Here is a 22050-nt window from a genome sequence, read left to right as displayed (position 1 = left end):
ACGACATGCCCAGTTTTCAATATTCTTTGTGCCCCAGGCCCACCCAACCCCGATTGGCAGCAGGCCGATGTATATTTTTGCCCTCCAGACCTGTAGCATGCCACCCACCCTTCCTGGACCCACTGTGTGCCCTATTGCATGCCAGCTTGATTATTAATTTTTGCCCCACCCCTCCTCTGGCCCACGGCGTACCCCCATTACTAACCAACCTGGTTTTTAATTGTTGCCCCTCAAGGCTGTTGCGTGACCCATGGGCCATGGGGCTGATTTTCAATTATCTTTAACTCATCCACATTCCCAAGTGGCCTGTGTCATCTCCCATGGGTGGTAGGCCCAATTAAAAAGTGGTGCCTCAAGGGTGGGTATTGGTAACAGGGCGTGAGTCAACCTGGAGGAGACAGAGAAGCTGCAGGAGGCTGGGACATTTTGTATTCAGTGGCCCATCCTCAAGCAGTTTTCTCTCTTATCCTCTGGGTCCTCCAGGCTGCAGTCAGGTGTGTCCTGATGACAAGGCAGCCTTTTGTCTCCTCCAGGCAAAGGGTGGCTTCTAGGTGGGCAGCCCTTCAGTAGAATGCGAAACAGCGGGCAGGGAAAGAAGAAATGAACACTCACTGCTGCTGACCTTTTACTGGCTCAACGGCCAGTGCTTGCCCACTTGAAGGAGGGTTCCCATTCTTTGATTTTCGTGGTCTCGATTGTATAAAGCACACACTTTTTACAAAACTGTCAATTTAGAGATTTTTCTGTAAAATGTAAAATGTTGGATTGACTGAGAAAATGGGCAATACACTGAAGGCAAGAAAACCGCTTACTCATGCCTGAAATCAGCACTGGACTCGGGGGACACAGTCAGCGCACAGTTAGTTACAGGCACTGTTTTGGGAACTCATGTAAGGCTTTGAATTAAACCTGAGGTAGAGGCAAACATTATTGGCATGCTCCTCAGGGAAAACCACTTATTCGGGCTAGAAGTGAATCAAACACTTGAGTAAGTTAAAATGGCTAATGACACAGCCAACGCCACTGGAGCCCTCCAGGTTTTTAAGCCTTCAGTCAAAATGGGTGGCATCACTGAAAGAAGGGATGCACGGGGAGACCATTATACACCCTTAAAAGCTACAGTGACTACATCCTCGGCACCAAAAACATTTTGTCTTAGGATGTGCGAAGTTTGCCTCTGCGTAAGTGAGGATATTCCACCAAAAAATAGGCAAAATTATGCAAAATGCAAGTTTGGCATTTGGTACTATGTGTTACAGTGAAAATCTGGTCATTCCCGTTATTCTCATGCTCCTGCACTAATTACATGGCGTAATTTCTGCAGTTTAATGTAACAAGCGTAACATGAAATCCCAAAATTATGCATTAATACGCTGGCATAATGGAAATTAATGGCGTACATAGAGACAAACGGTTTAAAGAGAACTTCTGTACAGGCCATTGTGAGAAGTTGGCCTGGTATATGCTGTCCACTAGTTATAGTGGGCACCTTGCACCAGTCCAAACAACCCTTATTGATGATTAGGTTTAAGACAACCTTTATTGAAAGCTATTCTAGTGGTAGCTATGGAGAGCAGCCTTCAAGCAAAGTCTCGAAGGAATGTAAAGCAGCTTGGTTTACCAGATTATAACCTCCTGAATGACTAAATGAAAGGAGAACCACACAAGGTATATATATATATATATATATATATATATATATATATATATATATATAAATATATGTATTTATTTCCAAACACTCTCGACTAACCTCTTTAATAGATTATAGAGCAAGGCACACAATAATACAGTTCTAAAACGACAGTATATAGCACAATATACAATGGGCCCCAGGGGGGACCAAACCATATATTAAGAAAGTGGTATAAGAACCACGACTTGACTAGACACAGTGCCTAGAGCACGTAGAATCGCTGGGACCCCAAGGAACCACCCTAGGTAGTGACACGGGACCCACGGGGTACGCGTGCAGTGTGAGAACACAGCAGCGAGCTCCGTACAATCCTATGGGAAAGTGCGGTTGGAATTTTAGAGTTTAAGGACACTTAGGAGAGGACTTGGAGCAAACCCTTTCAGACTTAAAAGGTTCTAAGGCCAGCACCCACGTGAGCACCGGAGTACTCGTGTTACCTAACCCAGGGAAGCCAGGTGCATATGTGTTTGGAATCTTCGATGTCGTCAATGGAGAGTTGCTGCAAAGTGCTGCTGCCGTGGAAAGGAAAAGTGTCCGGTGTGATCCAAGCCTGGATCGAAGCTGTGAAGAACCTGAAAGCAGAGGGGACAGAGTCTGGGTCACTTGCCAGTGACCAGGGGCAGGATAGACGAATGCCCACCAATGTCGGGTGTTTCAGGTGCGATGAGGTGAAGCTTGACTCCACTGCCATGGAGACCAGGAGGAGTCGACGACGACCACAGTCTGCAGGCGAGCTGTCCCACGAAGGATGTCGAGTGCTGGGGGGTCCATGTACGGATTGGAGACCAACAAGCCTTGGCAACGGCAAGCCACGCAGTGAGAGTAAAATGGCTTCGGTGTGGACCAGCCAAGGTCCTGTGGACTCCCCAAGTGATGGAGAGTTAGGGCACGTCTGAAGCAACCAGGTAAGCCCATTGAAAGTCAAAGTACCCTTCTCAGGGACCCACAAATCGACGGACAAGGGATCGCGAAGGGACCTCAAAAGGAATCACTAAATACCAGCCCACGGGTCACTCGAGGAGTGTAGGCCAGTAATCTTTGGTGGAATCACTGCTCGGGGTCTGGACTACAAGTATGCCAAAGCACAGCCTCAGGGATCGCCAAGAAGCATATGCTGCTGCAAATGTGCACGGTGTCCAGGGGTTCGGGTTGCACGGTCCCCACGAGGGCTTTGGATCTCAGGGTTGCTGAGTGCACGGATCGGCCTCGGGGAAGCTTGGAATCCCACCTCCTGTGTTGCAAAATCTTTGGAGTCCTTCAGGAGCTGCGTAGTTGCAAACCGGACAGATGCGTCTTTGGTGCCTGCCTTGCTGAGGAGTAACTCCTTTACTCAAAGGGAGATTCTTCGGTCATCCAACGTCGTGTAGATAGTAGAAGTTCTGGGATTCTGTAGCAGAGTTTCGTTCTGGTAAATCTTAAGTCCTGTAGTCAGTGGTTCCTACTTTATACCCAAGGAAGGGGTGGGACAAACTCTGGGGACCCACCTATGGGAGGGTCAGGACAGAGGGGTGGCTACACCCAATTTCTTTGTCCAGTTTCGCACCAGAGCAGGAGCTGGTAGCCCCTGCAACCGGTTAGAGCTGGACTATGCACAGGAACACCAAATGTGCCCCCAGTGCAGACATCAAAGCACTCTTGGAGTGCATCCAACCTGCCCCAATACACTAAAGCCTGTCTGGGAGGTGGTCACACCTCCCTGTGACAGGAAACCTATTCTTCACCCTCCCCTGCCGAAGTTTCGTCCAGCAGCAGGAGGGCAGACTTGTGTCTGTGGCTGGCAGCATCCATTTTGTGATGCCAGGGCTCTGTTAAGCTAGTACCGGGTATACCGGTGGTGCCATGTTTCTCCCTCTAGTAGCGTGGAACCATACTTCCACACCAGTTTAGGTGTGGAGGTATGATTCCAAGGTGTTTGACACCAAACACGACATTGTTGTGTGCAGCCGTAAGTTAGCATTTACTGCAAGGTTATAATGCAGAGTATATGGTATGGCTGCATCACAGACAACCCCATAGAATAGATTCCGAGGGCTGCAGAGGGGCTCTGCTCATGTATGGGCATCCTCTCACATAAAACCCAGCACCCTGCCTTCAGGATTGTCAAGGCCTGCCATAGGGGTGACTGATAGATTTATATGTGTAGTGATCAAAAGAGTTATAGGTAACCTATATCCCAGTAAGGGGTGCATACACCACCTTACCCAGGCTGCAGTAGCAGACCTGTGGTGTCTTTTTGGATGGCTTCCCAGGGGTGGCATAATACATGCTGCAGCCACTGGTAGGCCTCCGGGGTACCTATGCCCTGGGTACATAGTATACCATATACTAGGGACTTATAAGGGTACCCCAGAATTCAATCTGAAGTGTACCTAAAGTACATGGAATCAATTTAAAGGGGAAAGCAGATAGGCTGGGGTCCTGAATAGCAGGATCCCAGCCAAACTAAGTTGAAAACCAGCAAAACACCAGGAACAAAGTGGGGGCAATCATACAGTCAGATTCCACCTTCCTACAGCCATGACCGTGCTGACTCCGCCCACTGTCTCGGTAGTAGTTCCTAATCATCTCTACGATAATATGAGAATGCGTAAACAAGGTTCAAATTCCAGAATTAAACATGTGATAATTTCTCAGCTACTTCAGGGTCCAATCCACATACCAGCTTGCATACTAAAGTACAACGTACGTATGCAAATAAGTTTATTTATGGCAGAAAAATCACATTACCGATTTGTAGAATTAGGAATTGGTGAGAATTTGCCCTAATTCAAAAAATTAATTAACTTGCATGGCAATTTTGTTGGTATGGTGATATATGTGTGTGAGCAAGTCTTTGGTTTGTGGCAGTTTTGTGGCATGCCTCCTTGGTAGAGTCACATAGCATTGGTAAGCTAGTGAACAACCAAAAACTGTCAGAGGGAGGAGTAAATATGTTTCCTGGATGGGCAAAGAGAGGGAACATCCCCCAATATAGAGTGGCGGTTTAAGGTGAGGGATTTCTCTATAGGGAAAATATTTTCCTCTTTTAGAAAAATTGCAAGTAACCTTTTTTAGTTACTTTTTAGCATATGGAAATCTATACCTGTTGCATCTGTGCGCGTGTGTGTAAATGGCTATGCATAATATTCCTCATGGATAATTATGACTTACATAAATATCCAGGAGAACTGCTGGAATTATTTCTGAATTCTAAAGTAAAACGCTCATTGTATATTCAAAACGTAGACATTAGCCAACTGGAGTAAATTTCCAAATGCATGGGTGTTTGGTGAATTGGTCCCAGAGGGAATTAAACCCATTCATTGCATACTAGCTCAATGGGAAACTCTACCCGTGAGACCACTTGACTTGGGTGCAGCTTAAAATTGGATTTGTGCTGACAAATTGTTTACTTCTAGTTTTAATCTAATAAAACAGTTTTCAGCAGATTGTTCTCCCCGTGTCTAAAATAATTTTCTGTTTTATGCGTACACTTCAAAGTTCTCTCTTTCAGATTTTTCTACAGTTTCTTTGCTCCAAATTTTCTAACGTGATTTTAAATATGTGTTTACTTTCATGTAAATTGTGAGCTCCAGTTCAGTCATTGTTTCTGATACAGTTAAAACTGTGTGGTTTCGTTCTTTGCTCTTGAAAGATCGCAGATAAGGTCAACATTCTGTTTTTCCAGGCCAGGTGAAGGCTGGCAGTCAGGCCATTTTGAAGGAATATTTCTACAATGCAAGGAAAAACTTGTGGTGAGACTTCCTTTAGCAAATAAGATAATTTGCTTTCCCAAATCTCTGTCCTAAATTCTGAACCTCAGATTTCTCACTGTCCTTGAGCATGGTAGGAATTATGATTTCAAGAATGAAAGAAAAGTGCAGACGTAAACTGTGCTCTTTTGTCCAGCTATGATTATTTAAAGGCAAACAATCTTCAAAATTTGGAAATGAGGGAATATATTTTTATGAATTGGTGTCTCACTTTGTTCTTGTAATCATCTCCTTCCAGTCTAACAAAGCTCTCTGCAAAATATTTGAGAAAATAATCATTGTAAGTTTATTTTGTGCAGATTACTATTGATTTTGTTTTATCCATGTTTTGAACGTATGCTGAATTGCATATCAGATACACATTCCACACATTCTGATCTCATCAAGAAATCCCTTTGTGTGTAATGTACATCTGAAGCATTCAAATTGTCTGTGCATTAAGCATACAGTCATACATGAGCTTTGCAGAGTGTGCTCTAATCATTAAATAGACATTCAGTGAAAATTGTTTGCTTCTGCTTTTTTATTGCTATTTATTTTTGTCTCCCGCTCACACCATCTCTATCTACCACCTCAAGCCTCGGAGAAGACAGTTGGTCTTTGGGGCAGTATGGAGGTGTCTTCCTTTCTTGTACTGATAAGCTGAACAGACGCACATTGTTGGTTCGACCCGTCAGCAAGCAGGACCCTTTCAGTAATTTCTCTGGCTTCTTTCCTTCTGTAAGAAATCATTTTTAAACTTTGCAACAGAACTTGCATCAACAGTGAAAGATATGTGGGAATTTAACTAGCACATTCATTTAATGTCCTTTTTCATTATATGAAGCAAGAAGGGCTTGGGGGAGACATGGGGGACTTCATTACTAATAACTTGAACATTTATTTACAATTTGAGATATTTACCTTATCTTTACTTAAAACATTAAAACATTCCACCTCAATATAGGTAGACATAGAAAATATCTAACCCCCAAACAGAAACCAGTTATTCAACACCTGTCAAACCTGAACTGTCTTAGATTTATTGTACTGGTCTAGTGTGAACTTCAAACCATTTACAGTCTGCTGTCTTACAGTACAGTGAGAAAAGTATCTGCACCTATAATAATATTTGCTTTTCTTAAGTCATTTTGATGGCTAGACAGGTAGTCAATGGAAATATACTCAACTACGCAGTCATCTTTGAGCCTGAAAATCTTTCTAAGAAGCCATACAATATAAATATAGATTTTGATTGCCACTATTCAATTAGTGACCGTAAAACATATGTAGAACCCAAGACCAGTAACCATTCTGAAGATGACATTAGCATCTCTGGCCAAAGACACACACAAAGTCATAGAAGGAATGATATGCCTGGCAATAATTGGTATGTAATCAGGACATATAATATTGAGGGGTGCCAAGTATGTGAGGCAAAGGATTATGAAATGCTTTGGATAGCCATAAGGGGGAGGAGACTTTTGAGTTTAAGGCCAAACTTAATTAGCTGAAATAAAGTTTGGGGAGGATTTCTCTCCAAATATTACAAATCCATCTCCAGGAGGCAGCCATGCTGGCCATCGATGTGATTCCCTTAAATGTATAACTTCAAGACGCATAGTTTCTTGACAAGATGGGATAACTGTACATCTTGTAACATTTGTCTTTTTTTAACAGAATGATGCATTAGCTATAATTACAGAGTTGGATCTTTTCATGTTTATGAAAGTTCTGTACTGATTTGTTTTCTTTTTTAATGAATACACTTGTCTGTGTCTGCATGAATTATTTTTGCACTTTAATATCTTGCTGGTCTCTTTCTAACAGCTGTATTGGCAAGCTTAAGTAGCCTAATATTTATTTGGTAACTATTAAATTACAGTGACATCACTGGATGTTTACTAAGTAGGAAATGGTACTGCAAGGAATTGTGTTTCTAATTATATATTTGAAAACTGATGGTTGGGGTTTTTATATGTTCTTTTAAAAGTATGTTAAATTAAAACTACCAAAAAGATAGGTGTTATTCGGAATGCATGCTTAGAAATTAAAATGCTAAAACTGAAAATTGTGTTCAGTTTGAGACATTTTCCCTTTGAATTTTTGTTACTTTTCTTGATTAATCTTATACTGCCTTTATTTTCCTAACAATGTTTTGTCATATTTTTAACACCGGGTTGGGAACAGGCTTTTAAAGAAATAGAAGAAATGTTATGAACGTTAATATATTTTTGTCTAAAAACAACAGCATAATTGTATCTTTTAAAGTAGTGGGTCCCATTGTTCAAAAATAGGAATCATCTGTGATAATTGTTTGCTAATTAATGCCTTCACCTCATTTCTAAATCACATGATTTTTACTTTGGGATCTCAAAAACTATATGCAATGTTACCAAATGTATGCTGTAGTGGTCTTGTCCTTTAGAAGTTTGTCAGTGTATTAAGTGGTTCTTCTATAAAACTGTTTCATAGGCCTGATGAGTGTTACTGAAATATGCATTGCCTAATTTAAATATATTTGCGCCCAAATCACGCTTCTCATATTCATGCTTATTTTTTTAGAGCTTTTTTATGACATGCTTGGTTTGGAGGGTAGTCTTTAATGTAGTCTTGGTCGATATTGTCATTTTTGCTTTATAATCCGTATAAGACTCACAGTATGCATATGCAGACATGTTGCTAAGTAATCAAAAGACGGATTTTCTTAATATTTCCTCTATGCTGCCAGGTAGAGCTTTTTTTAATTGACATGTGTCAATTAATTGAGTTGCATATGAACGAGTGAAAGGAAAAAGGAAGAAACTATGCCTCTAAATATGTTTAAAAATTGTCGATAACAATGTGAATGCTGATCTAGTTCACATTGTTTAACTAAAAAGAACCTAGGAACCTCAAGTTAACTGGAAAACTATCAAATGACCAGAATTCTAGCAAAGATCAAGCATGGATTGAACAACAGATACTGCTTATAAATCCTTTAAATCCGTTCTTATATCTATTTGTCCAATAAATTAGTTTTCATCTTGTGGCTCTACCCATTTGTAGACATGATGTGCAGCTGCAAGTTAAAGAACAGTGACCATTTTGCTGTGACACTATTTTTAAAACATAGCTGAAAAGAACATAAAAGTTGAACTTCAGTAGAATGCAATATTGGATACCTTCATTAGGGATACACACATTTTGGACTTAATATGTCATTTTGTAATAGTACGTGTTTGCTTTTCAAACTGTACTTTTAATATGGATATCAGAGTATTTGCCAGACTAAAACATACATAAATAAATAAAAACACAAATCATGCAAAAATGTATTTGACCTTGAACAATACATACTTTTGGAGGCCAGTGCACAATAATTACTTTTAGCTCGACATAAAATGCTTATATTATTAAGTTAAAAATCCTTATATAGCGCGTATAGCTAACCAGTCGGGGTTTCCCAGCGCCTTTGGCAAAGATAGTTTCTCCAAGCTCAGGTGGTTTAAAACGGCCACATCTTTATTTGTCTACAAAAAGAGGGCAATGAGGTGCAAGATCTCAGGTGTTCTGGCAGAGCGTTCCAGAGCTTAGGGCCAAGGATTGTAAAGGAACGACCTCCCATGTGAGTAATTTTAATCTTAGGGATAGTGCACAAGGAGAGGTTGCTGGAATGCAGATAGCGAATGAGCTGGTACGGTTTTATCAGACCATTGATATGGCGGGAGGCGATTCCTGCCCTGACTTTGAAGACATAACACAAAGCCTTGAATTGGACACGTTTCTCAACCCCTAGCCAATAAAGCTCACGGCCCAGGGAAGTAACGAGGCAAATTTTGGCAGTCCATGAATCAGCCTTGCAGCCGCCTTCTGCACCACTTGCATGCGTCTCAAGGAAGGCTTTGTCAGCTCCCAGGTAGAGCATGTTACCGTAATCGAGTCGAGATAGAATGAGAGCCTGGATGACAGTTCTTTGGGCAGATATTGTGAGAATCCAGATGAATTTCCGTAGCCATTTCAAAGTTGCGAAGCAGGTCCCAGATACCTTAGCCACCTGGGGCTTCATGGAGTGCTTATTGTCCACCAAGAAGCCTAGGTTCTTGATTTTGAGAGCAGGGATGTGGATATCACCCAAAGTCGTTGGCCAATGCTGTGGTCCCCAGAGGCACAGGTTCTTTCCCAAGGATCAACCCCTCTGTTTTTTCACCATTAATTTTCAGCGAGTTTTTGTTCATCCATGATACTGCTTGAGCCAAGCAGGAGTTCAAAGACAATGGAGCTGTGTTCCTGAGCGGATGATAATGAAAAGGTGATTTGGGTATCATCAGCATAGGAAAATAGATTAAGACTATAAACCATTAAGCAATGCATGTTATGATTATACACAACAGCTGCAATGTGCTTAGCCATAAAACTTGGTATAGAAGGTGAATAGCCGCTATCTCCTTAATTAGCTTTTAGACATAGTAGGAAGTATTCCTCTGTGTCACCTGAATGGACCTTCTTAGACAAGAACGACGTCTTCAGCATTTACTACTGCTTTTGGAAATCAGGCGGGTGTTACTTGGAATTTGTAATCCTGTTTCTTGAGTTTCCACAAACGCCATCATCATATGCTACTGTGTTTGACACAAGGTCCAATTCCAAATAGGGCAAGGTAGTCTTTCAAACCTTTCCTTTTTTTAAACTAAAATTGTGAAGCTTGTCTTTAGCCCCCCTTCTTGCATCATACTAGCATAAAACACTTTCAAATGGTTTAAAACACCAACAACGCTCAGGTGAATGAGAAAAACAACTTAGCTAATATCCCTCATAACTTGAGCCTTGTTTTGCGGTTGTGTTTCCACTCTGCCAGCCTATCTTCATTTGTTCATGTATCATTTATTGTCTTTCCATAAACTACTATTGATAGACTAACAACTGACATTAACACTGAAAGACTTACAACTGACAGGATACTATGACTATATTACAGTGTGATAAGGTGGTAGTGGCATCACTCCAGGAGCTCCCTGTTATCGTTGTATTTGACTATTTTATTATGGAAAATAACTGTGACAAGAAACTCACCTGGGTCATTATCTAAGCAGGAAAAAGTTTATTTCTGATTGAGTCATATTTGAAGGTTTTGCTTTAATAAAAAAATGTTTGTGTCGTCAGTTTCATGATTGGAAACATCTCAAAAATGTTCCTCAGTAAGGTGAGATTAATGAAAGATGACAGAGTGTCAGCATCTGTGCTACCATTCTTTAAAGAGCTTAGCAGCCCTTGGCTAGGTCTATCTACTGGCTGAAAGATGAGGTTTAATCTAGGCAGAAGATTGCTCTGTTAGCTCAAGGTGTGGGAAACCGAAGGGTTCCGTAAGTGGGAATTCCACGGATCGGTTTGCGAACAGTAAGGCACAATTTCTATATTTAATTTGATAATAGTCATTTCAATGAAAATACTCTTATTAGATCCTGGTAGAGTAGTTGTGGTGATAGTTAGATTTCATGCCTTAGTTTTTGTGACCACTACTGTGTATATTATCTGTGCAATAATTTATTCAACCTCAAAATATGGACTTGTTAAATTCATAGCACCTTTGTTTTATTTTAATAACAAAATCTTCATCATGCTCTGCTTTTGCCACAAAAACAGTGCTTCCTATTTTCGAACTTTTGGCACATATATATGCTTGGCTGTGCCTCATTATTTTTATGGGAACCCTGTTAAGAGCTATGCGCGTATAGTTGTGCTGTTTCTTTTGTATGTTGGTCAGTAGAAGTAACGTTTTAAGAGGGGAGTGGGAAATTTAGAAAATATATATTTTTTAAATTGAAGTGCTTAGGATGTACCACATTGTATCCCCTAGTAGAATGCACACTCTGCTTTAAGATTTCGTCCTTATTTCTTTCTGTCAAAACAGACAACCACAAAGCTTCTAGAAGGCTCACACCAACAACATGGTTTCCTCTCTCTGACTTACACGAAGGCTGTAACGAGAAACGTACGCCACAAGCTCACATCCAGAAATGAAAGAAATTCTCGAACGTTTCTGAAATTGTGTGAAGGACAAAATGATGGCTCTCCCCATTTTCTCCATGAGATCCTTCTTTCTGCTCAGGCCTTCGATATCGTTTTGTGTTTCCCTCTACTAAACGCAATTTCTAGTATATTTGAAGCTCAGCTGCCGAGGAGCCAAAAGGAGAAACGACAATCACCTGGTCAACCAATGCGGTCCCACACCCTGACATCACGCAATTTGCCTCTCATCTACATCAGCACGAGCGTGATCCGGGTCTTCTTTCCTAATGCAGTGGAGAAGCAGCACAGCACAGCAGGTATGCACACCGCCTTTTGGTTATGTGTTAGTGATCTGAAACATTTGGCATTCTGGTTGTTTTTTTATTCTTATAATATATGTAACGGAACAGTATGTATTGTGGCAAAGTTGGGTGACAAGCTGTGTGAACAAGCCCATTCACGGGTGAAACGCGTTACGGCTGGTTTATGATGTGAATAAACCTACCTTTGTTGATTTGGCCATTCGTTTTCCTGGTGTGGATTATTTTGCTCCACGAGCGCGTTTGGAACCCCGTCTGTGAATATATATATATATGTGAATATATATATATATGTGAATATATATATATATGTGAATATATATATATATGTATATATATATATATATATATGTCCCAAAACGTGTTTTCTCCATGTTAATTTCCATAGGAAACTATAGACAAGGCTACAGGTCGAACGGGTGAACGGAATTACCCCAAATTTGGCAGGGAGAAGGGTCTTGGTCTAGAAATCACGCTTTTGTTTATTTGGTGTGAATCCGTTCAGTAGTTTTGGAGAAATATTGAAATTTACAGATATCAATATTTGGGAATTCTGCCATCTGATTGGCTCTGGCGTTACGAACACGAGCTTGCTGCTTATTGGTTGGGAGCGCTGCGAGCGGTTGCAACTAGGAAGTGTTGGCCGTCATTTTGTGATTCCGTCGAAGCAACAAAGGGGAAAAAAGGGCGAAAAAAGTGGGAAAGAGGAGGGTAGGAGCACTGTAACCTCTGTGGGGTGTTTAGGGTGTGCTGTAGATGGGGTGTGAAGCAAAGTATTCACTCGAAGCGGTGTGAAAGTGCTGGGTCACGGAAATTAAATGAGGTATTGCCTAGAGTCTGATGCTGCTAAGGTGAGCTGGTGCTGGAGTCGGGGATTAAAGCGGGAGCCCAGATTGTGTGTCTTATGCTGTGAAGTCATGTGCCGTGGACGCTGCACTACACCTGTGGAATTAGTGTCAGCATTTGTTTATACCGACTAGGACGAACTACTGACCTGTACTGGTCTGAAAGTCCTGGGGTACGGAAAATATGTGAGGTATTGTGTACAGTCTCATGGTCCTAGGCTGAGCTGCTGCCGGACTCGGAAATGAAAGCGTGAGTCCAAACAGTGTGTCATATGCTGTGAAGTTATGTGCTCTGGCCGCTGTGCCATATCTGTCCAAGTAGTGTCAGTATGTAGTTATACCTACTCGGAGGAACTTTTGTTTCGAACATTGTAACTTGTGTATGGTGCTTAGGGGGTGTTATACAGGGAGTGCAAAGGTAAATTTGCGCATATCAAATCAATTCGGTATTTGTAAAGTGCAAACTACTCACTCCTACGGGTCTGATGGCGCTGGGGGCGTAAGCTGAGCTGCTGGCGGACCCGGGGTTAAGCCAGTGAACTACTGACCCCTACTGGACTGAAAGTGCTGGGTACGGAAATTAAGAGAGGTATTGCCCAGGGTGTCATGCTGCTAAATTGAGCTGCTGCTGGACTTGGGTATGAAACCGTGAGCCTGTATTTGCAATGCTGTGAAGTCATGTGCTCTGGGCGCTGTGCCACACTTGTCTAACTTGTATATGGTGCTTAGGTGGTGTTGTATAGGGAGTGTGAAGGTAAATCAATACGGTATTTGTAAAGCGCAAACTACTCACCCTTATGGGGGAGTAGAGGTAGTGATCAAAGCGAGAGCTCTGTGCTGCAAAGTCAGATGGTCTGGCCACTGCACCACAGCTGTGTGGAGAATATATTTGGGCGAGGGTCTGGGAGTTGCTGTTACCTGGCCCTAAAACAGCGGGCCTAAGTTGTCAGTTATAGGGTGGCAAGTGCGGATGCACAGCTTCAAGTTATTCAGGAAAACTCTATTTCCGTGATCTGTGAAGTGTACTCCATCACTTCTGTAGATATCAGCCATATCAAAACGTATGTTGTTGTTGTAAATGGACCCCATTTTGTGGTCTCTGAGGTATGCAGACACAGCTTTGTTGAGTTTCTTCCTAGATTTTTCAATCTGAGGACAAAATAGTTTTGACCATTTCCACTTCTGTGTTTGGCATATATTGGAATATACAAAGACAGTTTGAGGGAAAAGTAACATCAGTTGTCCAAAAGTGTCCTTTATAAGCATTTCCAAACCTACCCCAGTCAATATGCCTAGGTCGTTTCCACCACAGTGCACAATCATGAGGTCAGGGTGTTGGAGATGCAAACAGGTTTTAACCAAAGGCAACAATTGGCGCCACTTCAATCCTCTCTGTGCAAACCATTTAATGTCCAAATTTTGTAAACCTAGGTCTGAGTCAATACGTCTCTGTTCTGCATACCTCTTGCACCAGAAAATATAGCTATGTCCTACGATCCACACTATCATTTTAAAGGTACGGCTGGAAGGTATGGAAAGATGTCTGTAGCTCAAGCAGTTCTTTGGTAGATTAAGAGATATGTTTAAAGATGGGGAACTACTTTTTATTGCCATACAAAACGATACGTGATTGGGAGACGAAAAGCATTCTTTTTACAAAGTAGGGTGCACATTCGTTTTGTGGAAAAGCATCTTTGTGATTGGTTAAGAAAAAGCAGTTTCAACGTGGAGTACATATCATAGGATAAAAGTTGTCAACTCAACCACACTTGCTACTTGCATTTGGAAGGCACTGTTCAAACTTAAAACAATCGTGAACTTTTAACCTGCACGTGCCGTTAAATGTTCGAGAAAATGTTGCCAAAAAATATTGTTAAGTTTAAAATGATTGATGAACCTTTAACCTGCACGTGTTGTAGAATGTTCAAGAAAATGTGTTGATAGAATACGTTGCACTTCTGACTTCTGTGTGTTGTTGAATATTAATAAAAACTGTTTGTATGGAAAATTAAAAATAAACTAAGAGAAAGAAGTTTTGAAACCTAAAAGAATCAAGGAACTGTTCTAATTTGTTCTTTACATGTATTTATGTGTGGAGCAACAAAATTATAGACAGAACAGCACCAGGAAGAGGAAGAAGCAGGGAGTGGGGGGACGGGGGGAGATGGGCAGAATGGGAGACATGCACAATTAAGTATAGCACAAGTATAGACAAACAATGGCCAAAATGAAACACACCAACAAGGAGCACAAGTCACACAACTTGCCAACATCACAACAGTGAACGAGCATAGAAGTGAAAACCACGCTGCATTCATAGAGGATGTGTACAAAGGGTCGTTGGTGTTGTGGGATGTCTGCGACCATGGTCATCATGGATGAGATGCCCAGCACGTGGCACATGGGCGAGTTCACTGTCTGTTACGTTGAAAACAGATGCTCCTCCCTCCCATGAGCTCCCACACTTTTGTACGGTGCGCTGTTGTATCTTGTGCACTCGTATGGCACACCATTGTAATGCCTATTTGCGCATGTGCTGCTGCATTCCAACTACACCATCACAGTGCCGTTTGGAGGTGGTGCATGCCACTTTACAACATCGACTGCTGCAGGCCACACCAGAACACAGAGATACACTTACCGCACGTCCTGTACACGGAGATGTCCGAGACACCCGGTTCCCAGATAGGCACACCACTGCGCTGACCTGTGTACTCCGGACCAGCACACGCCAGTTGTGCATGCAGGAGGATGCGTGCGTAACTACATGTCCAGGCTCACTGCCAACGCTGAAGTGATAGCACACTGTGATGTTGCAGGACTGATGCCTACCATGCTAACACAATGACCAGAGGGACACACTTGCTCAGATGCGGGTTTGGGGGGCGTTGGCAGTCCTGGAGTTGTTCTGAAGAGTCTTGTGGCCCTCCTGGGTATCCCTGTATCATGCTCATTTATTCTATGGCACCTGTGGGTATTCTGGTGTGGCTCTTGGCTGTGTTCTCTTTCATGGTGCAGGTAGTCGTCCTGCTTAACACCATCAGAAAGGAGGTGTAAAATCCTTGGTGCTAACATGGCTTATCGAAGGAATTTGTTTCGCATTGCAGTTGGTGTGAAAGTTGTGACGTGATTTTTTGCGTGTGCAGGACAATATACGAACTGGGTAGTGTATCTCGTCAAGATTCAGCACCTGACACCCGATTCCCAAGCAATATAAACACAATGAGGTTTCGTAAATGATTTTGTGTGTACACTGAGTGCAGCCACTACGTCAGTGCAATTCAATACAGGATTTTAGTATTTAGAATAATTCGCAAAGAGGTGCACCTCGTGTCTTTTTGCACTGGAACGGCTAGTCTGCATTTCATTATCAGCACTTTAATGGAAGTAAAGTTGCCTTGACCTCGAAGGCTATGCGGGAGCGGTCCCGCAAGCTCCTCGAGATCTGGGAGTCTGCTCCGCACCACTCGATGTCCCGGCCGAGGAGGAGGTCAAGGGACCGGTCGCGGAGCCAGAGTCATAACCGCTCGTCGGATTCGAAGTCCTAGCATTCAGATAAGTCGAGGCACAGTAAGAAAAAGTCGAAGAAGCAACACCGCTCTTCTGACTCTCCTCGCCGGTCGTGCGACTCGACCCAGGGCTCGGGTGGCACCACCGTCCGGCCCCATACCCTCCGGTCCCTAGACCTAACGCAACTCCGGGCGAGATTCAGGACTTCCTCGTGGACATGAGGAGTCTCGCTCCACCGTCGAGGCCTGCCGGCGCGCCTCTGGGCCCCGCAGGTCCGACTGGGGGGCCTAGCGAGCCGGCGGCTTCGGACCCGGCGCCGTCGTCGACTTCGATCCCGACGCCGCAGGTCTAGAGATATCAATTTACAAAACTAAAGGGAGAAGGCAAAGAGCTATGGGACCTAAAATTTGGTCTCCAATATCAGAATGGATCTAAAAAAATAATTTATTTATGTGTGGCTTTACAAATTGAACCTACTTGTTTTGGGTTGGCACATTAAGAGAAATGTGAAGCTTGTATAAATACTGATTCATTGTCAGGGAAACTCTGCCCACTTATTAGTTTGACAATTTTTCTCTGTTTTATGTCTGTTGTCTATGAAATTTCATTAATTATTGTCTGAATTGTATCATAATTTTGTGTTGCTATCCGTATATTCGTTGCCTTGTTTAAAAAGGGTTAAAAAATATTCAATAAATATATTTTTTATAAAAAAGGTAATAGCACGCTGTAAAATAAAGCCTAAGAAGTCAATAAACAAGATGCAGCACAAGTTTTAACTCATAAATTTTGGGATGAAGAGGAAACATTTGCAAAGTAGAATTTGCAAAGAGAAAAGATGCACAGACAAGCAATTAGGGAGATCCAGAGGAACACGTAGAAAAGGGGGGGAGGGGTTAACAGTGCAGGCTGAAAAGCAGAAAGAATTTGCGCAATAGCTACCCTCCACGCTGTTACTTGCAGCGTAAAAGACCATTTATTAGGACAAGGTTGCAACGGTTAAACTTCAACAACAAACCATAAATGTAAATATAGAACTTTGATCATAACTATAACTCATTCTCCCCATCCATCCTCAAACCATCTCACCTGTTTTACTCCTCCCCTCTCACTCCATATCCCCGTTCTCACCTCCAAAACATCCTCTCTTGAATTTCTTCCATTGCTCATTGTATCCCGCCCCACCCCCATCAGTCACCTGTGTACCCTTCCCCCCACCCCCAAAGGGGTATATCCGCCCGTATGTGACTCACCACCTCTCCAAAGTACTGCTTCTCCTAGTGCCCCGCAACCTGTCCTAAATTGGCCCGCTTAAGCCCTTACCTGCACTTCTCTCCTGCAACCTGTAGGGTGGGTGGGTGGACTAACTTTTCCTTGCCCTACCCGGTGGTTGTAGGTGTCAGGAAGAGTTTGGATCCTCCTCTCCTGACACCTTTATAGCCCACCCTACTCCTGCCCCTATGAGCCCCCTCCCACCTTGTCCTTCCGGTCTGCGCGAAGTGCCCCGGGAAAATACTGGCCTGCGACCCTTGCTTCCCCCGGGGCCGACAAAGTCAAACAGCTCTGCAGACTCTGGCAGAAGAGCAGATCTCAGCCCGCTGGGTTTTCACAGGGGAGGCCAGGCCGCAGAGGAGGCCCGAGGAGAAATTTCAGGATATCAAGGTGCAGAATGCGTTTGCTTCTGGTCTCTGTAGAGGCAACTGCAGTCCTCAGTTTACTGGCCAGGTAGGGACCATAGACCATGACGAGCAATTTGTAGATATAGTGACGGTTGAAGGATATGCGAAAGTGAAGGAATGTGACATGTGAAGGGAATTCAGTGTCCTGAGTAACAGATTTTATCTGTAGGAGGTTATACCCTGAACCATCTTCTCCTGCCGGGAGGTGGTGATGTAGGAGGCACTTATTCTCATAGGTTATTAGTGTTACAGCGATTGTGTATACAATAGCATTTTAGGCCACACATTATCTCAGGGTCACAGGTGTGAATCTCAGTCAAGCTGGCCCAGCCTTTCATCCTACTAAGGCAGATAAAATGATAAACAATGTTCTCCAGTCTTTGGGGTGTCTTTCATAGATTCACATGCCTGAATCATTCCCCGTCGTCAGAGTGGGAGTCCCACGGTACATAAAAAAGCAATAATCATGCATATCATAACCAAAAAACCTTGGTAACCTGAAACCAGGAAGTAAAGTAGCCTAAGCTACAAGGAAAACCACTTCCACACCTATGACTATCACAGTCATTATGTACAGTCCAAACTGCAGCCAATCAGGCAACAGCACCCACCAGAATGTTCTCCTCAGAGGCTCAGGCTCTCAGATTTTCTACCGCACGTCGTGTGAAGGGAGTCTCCCTGAGCTCTGCTCAGTACTTCACAGTTTTTTGCTGGTTTTTGCTTACTTCAAGATGTCAACTTCTAAAAGGTCTCTCTTTAGGCCTTGTGAGTCCTGTGGAAAGCTCCGGCTATTCTCTGAAGATCCTCACAAGAAGTGTATCTACTGCCTCTATCCGGAACATGAGGGGAGGGATTGTAAGATCTGCAGGACCTTCCGTCAGAAAACCCTCAGGGATAGAGAAGGGCGCCTACTTCCGTGGCTACAGACGATTAAGGACAATGATAACCCATTATCTGAGGTAGAAAGTGCAGCCTCTGGGTCCTCTGTGTCCTCCAGAAAGAGGATGGCTGAAGAAGAATTATCTTCTCCTGGGGCGAAGGTGTTGAGGAAAGCTCAGCCTGCTAAGGGCTCTCGCCAGTCTGCTTCTACTTCTTCAAAGAAGGCTTCTCCACCTTCCAAATCCAAGCCTGCTACGCCCCGAGGAAATCAGGAAAGTCTCTGGCACCTAATCGATTTCCTGACAAACATTTACCTCAGGTAAAAATGCCGTCGTCGACGGCTCCTTTGACGATTATCATCGTCGACGCTACATCAACGTCGACGGTTACATTCTCATCTCTGAGACCGAAGATGATTATGACGACGGCTTCGTCTCCGTCGACGCTGGTCTCCGTGGCTGTCAGACCCATCTCGTCGACGAAGGAGGTGTCATCTCTCGTCTCCGCTCCGTCGACGGTAAGGACAAAGAAGCTCTCGTCAACGACTGCTGTGTCGACGCCCACCTCGTCGACGAAGACTTCCTCGTCGACGGCCACCTCGTCGACGAAGACTACCGCACCGTCGACGGCTGCCCCGTCGACGAAGACTGACTCGTCGACGACAAAACTTTCCTCGTCGACGAAGATTGCCTCGTCGACTAAGATTGCCTCGTCTACGGCTAACATCTCGTCAACAAAAGTTGCCTAGTCGTCGAAGACTGCTTCCTCATCAGCGTCACCGCCATCGTTGATGGTCCCGTCGACGGCGTACTCGTCGACGCCTCTCCTATCTTCCTGCACAGATTTGCAGGTTTGGACTGCAACATCAGCGTCGGCTTCATCCATCCAGCCTTCGACAGCAGCTTCTCTTCTTCAACGTCGTGGCTCCTCTTTGGAAGCCCTATCACCATTGAAGCTGCCGGAACAGCTGTTAGATTCTGAGGAGGAGGATGATTCTGGAGAGGATGACAGATTCCGCACTGCAAGGAGTCCATCAGAACTATTTATTAAATATCAGGATGATGACCAGGGGGAAGATCCAGGTACTGAGCCTCAACCTCCACCTCCTGTCTCAGTTTCTTCAGCACAAATGCCTTTAGAACTGCTGAACAATTTACAATATATGTTGCAGGACTATTATCGGCGTTTTCCTCCATCGGAATCAGCGGAGTCTCTTCCATCGACGCCTATGCCAAGGGTTCCCATACCCTCTTTCCAATCTCCCAGACCACCTTCTCCACTGCCATCTCGTCATTCCCATGACGCAAATACAACTGATGATGACAGGGAAGAGGGAGAGGTGGATGACCATTCAGTGCTGTCGGAGTGGGACGAATATCAAATCCAAACTCCGTCATCGACCGCTCTGGCCCCCGTGGACTCTCCTCCGGTGGATATCGGAAGTTTTCATCTCCTTATGGAGAGGGCAACAGAGAGATTTCTTATCCCAATGGAAGCAAAGAAAGATGACTGCTTTCTTTACGATTTTAAAGACCAATCGAGAAAACAGATCAGGACAATTCCAATAATAGATTTTATCTGGAAAGAAGGCTTAAAAATCATGGCGACACCAAATTCTCTCCCAGCAGTCTTGCCTCGGTTGGACAAAAAATATAAAGCACCAAGTGACTCACCGGCATGTCTCATCGGCCAGCCTAAATCCGACTCTGTCCTCGCCCAAGCGGTGCAGAGACGGGCCAGGAACCCCTCGTCTCCTATATCAGCTCCACCTGACAGGGATGGCAGACGATTGGATGCAATTGGGAAAAAGGTCTCCACGATGGCTGCGACGACGGTTCGGGCTGCAAGCTCCCTAGCCATATTAGGGAGATACGATCATCAAATGTCACAAAGATTCCCACAAATTCTCCTCCCAAGGGTCCACCCCCTGCTCATCTCAAAGAGCTTTTTTCCCAAATAAATCTGATGGTCCGGAAGGGGGCAATCGAAAAAGTCCCTCTGTTACAAAGAGGAACAGGATTTTATTCGAGATTTTTTCTCATCCGAAAAATGTCGGGAGAATGGCGCCCTATTCTCGACCTTCGCGCCCTCAACAAACTCTTTAAAAAGCTGTTCTTCCGAATGTTAACACTTCAAGAAATTCTACAATTACTTTCGGCGGGGGATTACATGGCCATCCTCGACCTCCAGGGCGCTTATTTTCATGTGCCGATCCTTCGCAGACACAGAAAATGTCTACGGTTCAGAGTGGCTGACAGAGACTTTCAATTCAGAGTCCTTCCATTTGGACTCCGTTCAGAGCCCCGGGTATTTACAAAGGTCATAGCGCCTGTGACTGCACACCTTCGCCTGCAGGGCATTCAAATTTTACAGTACTTAGACGACGGCCTTATCAAGGCGAATTCTTTCAAAGCAACATCCGAACATGTTCAGAAGTGTCTGCTTCTTTTCCAGTCTCTGGGTCTTTCCATAAATTTCGAAAAGTCTCATCTGACTCCATCGCAGAAAAGGACTTTTCTGGGAGCAACATTGGACACAAAACTGACCCACGCCTTTGTCTAAAAAAAAAGACAAGTCAAGATCTGCAACCTTGTGCGCTCATTGCTGTCAAAAGAGTGCATTTCAGTCCGTTTGTACAAGTCCTTCCTGGGAATGATTTTTTCCAGCATTCCTCTGATTCCCAACTGCCGTTACAGAATGAGGCCACTGCAGGAGGAGCTCAACCTTCAATGGCTCCAGATTTCGGGATCGTTCGAGGACATCGTTCGCATCACTCTTCGGATGCAGGAAGCCTTTCATTGGTGGAGCAAAATAAAGAACTTGAAAGAAGGATGTGCATTTCTAGTCGAAATGCCGGATTTTACCATAACCACAGATGCTTCCCTCGAGGGATGGGGGCGCACCTTCAGGGGATGACAGTCAACGGCAGGTGGACTTTGGAACAAAAAAGGTGGCATATCAACCTTCTAGAGTTACGGGACATATTCTTGGCTCTAAAATCCTTTCGAACCATCATCAAAGGAACGTCCATACGGACAATACGACAAGTATGCATTACTAGGGTGACAAAGTCAGCCCTGTTATCTCGGCAAGCACAGAGATTTGGGATTGGGCGATTCGTCACAAAATCATCCTCAAAGCCATTCATGTCCCAGGAGTCACCAATGTTCTGGCGGATTCCCTCAGCAGATCCACAACATCAAACCACTTGTGGAAACTGCACCAACCATCCCTAAACAGGGTGTTTCAAGAATGGGGGCATCCCGATCAAGACCTCTTTACAACCGATCAGAACCGCAAATGGCCATTCTTTGCAAATTGGGTTCCCCACAAAGATTAGCTCGGAAATGCGCTTTTGATGAATTGGTCACAAATATATGCCTACGCTTTTCTACCGATTCC

At 43.8% G+C, this 22050-nt stretch overlaps 1 protein-coding gene and 1 long non-coding RNA gene across 2 annotated transcripts in view; one reads left to right on the top strand and one right to left on the bottom strand.

Moving 5' to 3' along the window:
• VPS13B (vacuolar protein sorting 13 homolog B) overlaps positions 1 to 22050 on the top strand; it is a 2934705-nt gene that overhangs the window by 1619916 nt on the left and 1292739 nt on the right. Inside the window, exons 28-29 of the mRNA XM_085605186.1 lie at positions 6027 to 6168; positions 11318 to 11732. Coding sequence (XP_085461312.1) covers positions 6027 to 6168; positions 11318 to 11732 — 557 coding nt within the window. The remainder of the gene's footprint in view (positions 1 to 6026; positions 6169 to 11317; positions 11733 to 22050) is intronic.
• Positions 1 to 22050, bottom strand: part of LOC146830977 (uncharacterized) — an 87779-nt gene that overhangs the window by 14220 nt on the left and 51509 nt on the right. The gene's annotated exons all lie outside the window — the stretch shown is intronic.

The sequence above is a fragment of the Triturus cristatus genome, chromosome 5_1 (genome assembly GCF_964204655.1).
Source record: "Triturus cristatus chromosome 5_1, aTriCri1.1, whole genome shotgun sequence".
NCBI lineage: Eukaryota > Metazoa > Chordata > Amphibia > Caudata > Salamandridae > Triturus > Triturus cristatus.
This window is presented reverse-complemented; position numbering and strand designations above follow the sequence as displayed.